This window comes from Sinocyclocheilus grahami, unplaced genomic scaffold, assembly GCF_001515645.1.
Source record: "Sinocyclocheilus grahami isolate Dianchi unplaced genomic scaffold, SAMN03320097.WGS_v1.1 scaffold523.1, whole genome shotgun sequence".
Taxonomy (NCBI): domain Eukaryota; kingdom Metazoa; phylum Chordata; class Actinopteri; order Cypriniformes; family Cyprinidae; genus Sinocyclocheilus; species Sinocyclocheilus grahami.
The window spans coordinates 469,446-476,127 of NW_015505702.1; the positions used below are offsets into that span (position 1 = coordinate 469,446).

Sequence of the window (6,682 nt, forward strand, 5' to 3'; positions counted from 1 at the left end):
ATGTACATAATGTTATAAATCTGAGATAACGAGAGCTGATTTTACATCAGCACATTCAGAGACATGTTTAATGCATATGACCTCAGATTGTTCAGCCGGGTCTACTCAAGGTAAAGGGGTTTTGTATATTACTAAACTGGCACTAACTGGTCCATAATTACCTGAGTGAAGGTTTTGAGCCCTTCTGTGATCACCATGCCCTTTATATTGTACTGAAGTGAACAAAATGATTTCAGTGAATGTTACAATACTTTTCATAACTCAACAAAAGATGGAGAAGAAACAGGAAATAGCTTCATTTACAGCCGGGCAGATCGCCTAAACCAATCTTAACGCCTGAAAAAAATAACACTGTCACTGCAGACTCAACACTTTTTGCTGATTGCACAGTCAGCCAGGAATCATGATTAGGAAATATTATAGTACACAACAACGGACTGACAAATGTATAGGAATATATATATTTATAGCCCTTCACTGTAGGCTATATGGACGTTCAATGCACTACGCTTTCACATGATAATCTGTACACAAGTGCTTTAGGAATACATGTTGCATTATGACACAAATACACAGTGCAAAACTAAAAGAGAATGTTCTTTTTATAAGAGTGAGGAATGCTGGACGACACACTGAACTTGGTACTATAGGTGCCAAACCCTTTTCCATGATGACAAAAATACTCTAACAGTGATGAGAGGGGTGGGTGGAAAATTCATGTAGCTTGACCCCTAAAGTTAGGTTCATACCTACACTGTAAAAAATGACTGGGAATTTAACGGTAAAAGACTGTAAAATTGCTACAGTAAAAACCTGTTAAATGGTCAATGGTAAATTCCCCTACGATATACGGTGAAAAACGGTATTGGACAATACATGTATTGGACATTAATTTTACGGTAGTATACCGTTTTTGGAAGTGAAAAAGACTGTATAATGACAGTGAATACAGTGAATAACCGTAAATTGACGTTCCCAGAATTCCCTGCGTTACATTTCAAATTTGATGTTTTTTTGTTGAAATAACTGTTTCTTAGTTTTTTCTTATCGTTTTGTATATTAGGGTTGTGTGTTACACCTACTGTTGTTAAATGAATGTTTATTGCATTATTTCAGTTTGGTGTTTAGCGTTTGTGTGAATGACACTGTGCACCTTCTATATATGTTATTATTTAACAGCTGCTTGTGATGGGCTTGGTTCATCATGTGACTTTCTCATCACCACCTGCATTTGGTGGTTATCAGTGTATTACAAAGTTACAAAACAGATTTCAATACTTCAATAGGTTGGTATATTAACATTATATCAGTTAATGAAATTACGGTATTTAACTGTAAATTTAAGTTAAAATCATAAAACCTAAAACGTTAATACCATATTTTTTTACGGTAAAATTCCGGCAACCACAGCTGCCATTTTTTTACAGTAAATTTTACGGATTTTTTTTACAGTGTACAGCCAACAACACATAGTTCAGCTTCCTACAAAAACGAATAATAAAAAAATAAATATATCTATACAAATGTATAAAACACAACTAACATTAATACAAGTAAAAAAAAAATGTGCAGGTTTGTATCAGTTTTGCCATAAATATCCCCGTCCCATATCCATCGCGAAAAACTCGGAACCATCGATCAGACAAGTCCACTCAGCTTCAGGGAAACCACCCGATATTTTTTTTTTTCATATCGAACATTAGTATAGGATTCATAAAAATGTATTCAGAGGAAATAAAAAGTCCAAGAACTAACACTTCATTTTGAGGAAAGTAAAGCCCACACCTGACTGGCACAAGTTGACGGTTTCCTAAATTACTGCCATAAAGGTTTATTCCACTCTGGGCGATTCTCTCAGTTAATACTGTGGAGCATCAGGCTGATGATACAGACAGAAAGCAGCAGCGTGGGACTCTGTGCTGGTTGAACGCTCTCGTTAATGGGAGATGTGGTGGCAAAGATGGCGTCAGTCTCGTTTTGTGGGAGGGGCATGTTACAGATGTTCCCCTCACAACAGGATATACACACCTGGATGGAGAAAAAGCAAACAATAAACAGAAGTGTTAAATGAATAAAAAGTTAAATGAACAAGTGTTAAATGAATAAAGAGATGTACACTCCCTGAAGGAATGCCAGTGCTTGAAAACACGAGAAACAGCAATAGCGAACAGTAAAAAAGCACAGAATGCAAGGTTCTTGAGAATAATGAAAAAAAGAAAGAAAAATAAATAAATAGTTGAAAGATAATTTTTATCTCAAATTTCTAAAAGTTTACAAAAATTTACACCATACCTCAGGATGAAATTTTCTACAAAACAAAGCTAGTGTTAAGCGTTTTGAGCTAAATCAGTTGCTGAAGTTGATTAGGCCAGAATGTTAGTACAGTGCTGCACTGTAATAAAAGGCTCAACATCACCTCTCTGAACATAAACAGTAAACAGTCATTATTTAAAGTTTACCTAGAGAAAAAAATCACTTCAGACAAACACAAATACATTAAACCTTTTTTAACCCAAGAATGAACCTTCAGCTTCTAAATTTTCCCTTTTAGTGTAGCTGTGGCATCTTTACGCTGCATTTATCTCTCAATCTGGCCTCCTCACATTTGCCCCCTGCCCTCTGCATAACTCCTGTCCTGTGCTAGAGGTAAAAGGTAAGACACAAAGAGTTCAGGGAGTGACCAGGCGCACCTTTCAGCAAGGATTACTCAAAGAAGGATTACTGAGAGAGACGGCAGCATAACTCACACCTTTATCTCATCTGCAGCGAAATCACTTGAGAGGATAAATGGATTAACTAAAGAGCTGAGTTTAGTGTCGCTGACTGAGCCAAATCCTACAGGCAGCAGAGCCGATCAGAAATGTGTTCATCAAGCACTCGACATGTTTTCTTTAAGATCACTTCAAGTGGACTGTGTAAAGTGAGATGAGAAGATAAACGAGGATGGATTTCAGCAGGGCGAGCAAAACACAAACTGGACACGTTTGGTCTGAAACATAAGTTACTTGATATAATGTGAGTTGTATCTCACCTTGTTTCCTTCATGATCCACCTCAGAGCACCCTGTTGCAAGACAGTCTTCCAGCGCCACACAACGCTTTGCCACCGACACTGTGTTTCCATCCCAGCTCATCTTATGTTGTGTGTAGCAATATCTGCTCTCTAGAAGTTACAAAGAAGCTTCACTTAGTTTTCTCAAGGACATACTGTATACATCACAAAAGACAGCTTTAAATTCTGACTGATAAAGGAGTCAGATTTCAGTGAAAAAGCAACATTCCTCCAGGGATTTTCTTTTTGCTTCGGATATTGCAGAACTTGCTCTCAGCCACTTTAAAAATCTTTAATAAGTGCCCTTAAAATGTGAGTCTTACAGTAACACAATATTGCACAATATTTATGAACAAAGTAGAAACACTGAACACAACCATATTTGAGCATTCCTGGAAATATATACATTCCCTGCAAATGTGCAGATGATCTGCAGCAGCATGTGCTTTACTGAAGGAATGAGTGTCTGTAAGGGGTTATAGCTCCTGAGTCATTAACACAGTGCTGTAAATCAGACCCAAAGCAGCACAGGACTCCTTATATGGGGGGCTATTCATGGCAAAAACATGTACTGAATACATACATGGAGCAACTCATAGGCAAAGCAGGACCCGAAACATACTGACCCTGCATCTTATTCACTAAATGCACTTCAATAGCACTGCACCTAGACTATTTAAATGCACCGTAATAGTTTCATTATAGATTGTGCCTTATTCAAAAAAAAAGCCAGGGCTTTTTTGTTGTTGTTTCACAGAATGACAAAAATACTGTACTTTTGTTTCAAGACACACTGCAAGACAAAGAGAAATGATGAAATGTCTTTCAAAGGAATCCAGACTGCTCTGTAGTAAGAGAGCGGTAATGGAGTTGTTGGTACCTCGTGGACAGTAGAGATCTGGAGCCCAGCGGTTGCATTCATAGTTGTCAGGTGCATCTTCACATGTAAAACATTTAAATCCTCCTGGATATGGAGTTGCTGAGAAAACAGATGACAGAAGAATAATAATCAATGTAAACAGAATGGAAATTATTTGGCAATAGCAAAACTGCTGGTGAAATCAATTAACTTACACAATTATTATGTGGAACAAAAGCAATTTTTTTGTTTGTTTGTTTGTTTGTTTGTTTTTGAAAGTTTCTTATGCTCACCAAGGCTACACTTATTAATTTTATTTTATTCTATTAATTTTATCAATACATTTTTAATAATATATTTTATTTCACTACATTCTAAAAACGAATATAAAAAAACTGAAATATTATTACAATTTAATATTTTTGCAGAAATCATAATGAATTTTTTAGGATTCTTTGATGAATAGAAAGTTTAAAAGAACAGCATTTATTTCACATTAATATTTTTTACAACAATCAATTTAATGCATCCTTTTGCTCATTAAAAGTATTCTTTTTTTTCAATTGATTGTGTGTTGGCATAATGTTACAGTATGTTATGCTTCTTTTCCCCCAAAAAACATTCATTAAAAAAAATATAAGTACAAAATAGTGATTCTTGCTCTGAGAATATCAGTATTGTAATGTAAAATACCACAATGTTTAAAAATATTGTATGTTTTCCTCTATGGAGCAAGTCAAACATTTTCATCTGACATTATAATTTACACACTGTGTTTGCAGATGAGATGAAATGCCATTTATTGCACTTTTAAATGAATCACACTCAGAGAAAGGTTTTATGTACCTGTATCAATTTCCTAATCATCAGGAACACCTGCCATATGGACTGAGACACTATCTAATCAAGGGCACTTCCACCAGCATTTGCAGTTATTTCTTAGGTGAAAAAAGCCCTTAGGAACACAGTGTGCTTTTTCTCTTTCTGGAGCTCCTCAATCAGATTACACAGCTCACATGAAACAGAAGCATCAGTCTCTTTTTTTGTTTTTAGTTTTAAGAAGAAAACCCTCTTGTTGACCTCACCCAGCAAACATTTAAGGATCTGATCAATGATCTCTTTAAACAAGCCATTCATTCATCCAGACAGCCCTGATGTGTTATTACTTCTGAGGTCTCTAAATAGTTCTGTATATACAGACAGAGCTTAGTAGCTAATTTTTGACCTACAGTTTAACTGTTAAGTCCCCCAAATTCTTGTGACTCTAATGATAGTGGTCACTAAATAATGAATACAATGATACAACTGACTGTAACCCCTCTTGGATATTTATAGCACAGACTTAACGAGGTGAGAGAAACACTGTAGTTAAAACACATTTTTATGTCGGATGTCTATGTCATTATAACATTATACATTTTTCTTCCTTTCCTCCAGCTAATTTAATATGCATGTCTTGTGTGTCTGTTTAATTTTTGGTGTCAAAAAGGAGAAAACAAAACAATTTGTAACATAATTCAACGTAAGCATGCTTTTGAGTTTTTCAGCTTTTTATAATGAGCCCATTTTTGAAAGTCACCTGCATTTTGTAAACACACTCATGGTTGCATTGTAAAGTAGCGCTAACTACGCTAAGTAGCTGGAGTGTGTTTTATTTTCTGAATGATCTCATGGGGTTGTAAATCCACACTTGCCATCTGGAGTCATGAAACAAAATGAACTCCATCATCATCATAAATCCTCTACGTCAATATGCAACAGCTGGATATCAGCAGGTCACAAAATCCGTGCTGGTGCACAAACTATTTTGGGATCTCATAGGAACTGATTTGTTTTAACCTCACACACACATACACACACTCAATCCCCGCTGGGCCATTGAGCAGATACGGATATCTCCAGCTGCACACCGGAGAGCCGGCACACAGCTAAAGGGATTTTGGGAGGTCCTGCTCACTGTGATGAAAGAGTTTGGGATTTCACAGATTAATTCTCTCAACAGAACTGAAACCAACCTCTACTCTCTTTCATTATGGCTTAATTGTACTTGAACAATACCACATGTATCCAACTGATTCTGAGATATTAAAGTTATGTACTGGTAACAAATTATTGTAACTTCCATTATAAGTCATTGACTAACATGTAATGCATAGAACATCAATACATTCAAATATAAATAATAATCCAGCGAGATTGTTAAGTGTACCTAGTGTACCTATAGGACAAAAGTTGTTTTAAACGCAAACCATGGTCACATCAAATACTGATTTGATTTAGTTAACAGAAGTTAATTGATAAATAATATAATGTTTTGACATTAATTTTGAAAGTATCCTCACTTTACAGCATTTTTACACAAGTGCCGAAAACTTTGCACAGTACTGTAGCTTTGCAGGTAGGTTTCTTCAAGGATCTTGGAGACGTTGCCACAGTTCTTATGGATTTAGTCTGTCTCAGTTTCTTCTGATTCTTCATGTCATCCCAGATAGACTGGATAATGTAATTTCCCAAAAGCATAGTAAGCCTAAGTAGATCGTAGACCCATTGCCACCAATGGTCTCTCCGATCAACTTAGCTTACGATGCTTTTGAGAATTTTTCTTTTGCCTCTGTGCGGAGCACCAGCTGTTGTCAGACTCCTTGTGCATTAAAAAAATCTCACTGGATTATTACAATTAATGGCAAAAGGAATGTTTGAAAATGTAAACTGATATTTCCTACTGACACACTACAGCAAAATACAGAAATAACTGGTTTAAAACCCTTTTTT

At 35.9% G+C, this 6,682-nt stretch overlaps 1 protein-coding gene across 1 annotated transcript in view; it reads right to left on the reverse strand.

Annotated features, from left to right (window-relative positions):
• Positions 1-1,518: 1,518 nt before the first annotated feature.
• The window catches only part of lypd6 (LY6/PLAUR domain containing 6), a 23,076-nt gene continuing 17,912 nt past the window's right edge, over positions 1,519-6,682 (reverse strand). The window contains exons 3-5 of the mRNA XM_016237715.1: positions 3,932-4,030; positions 3,032-3,162; positions 1,519-2,028 (exon numbers count right to left, since the gene is read on the reverse strand). Coding sequence (XP_016093201.1) covers positions 1,855-2,028; positions 3,032-3,162; positions 3,932-4,030 — 404 coding nt within the window. The 3' untranslated portion in view covers positions 1,519-1,854. The remainder of the gene's footprint in view (positions 2,029-3,031; positions 3,163-3,931; positions 4,031-6,682) is intronic.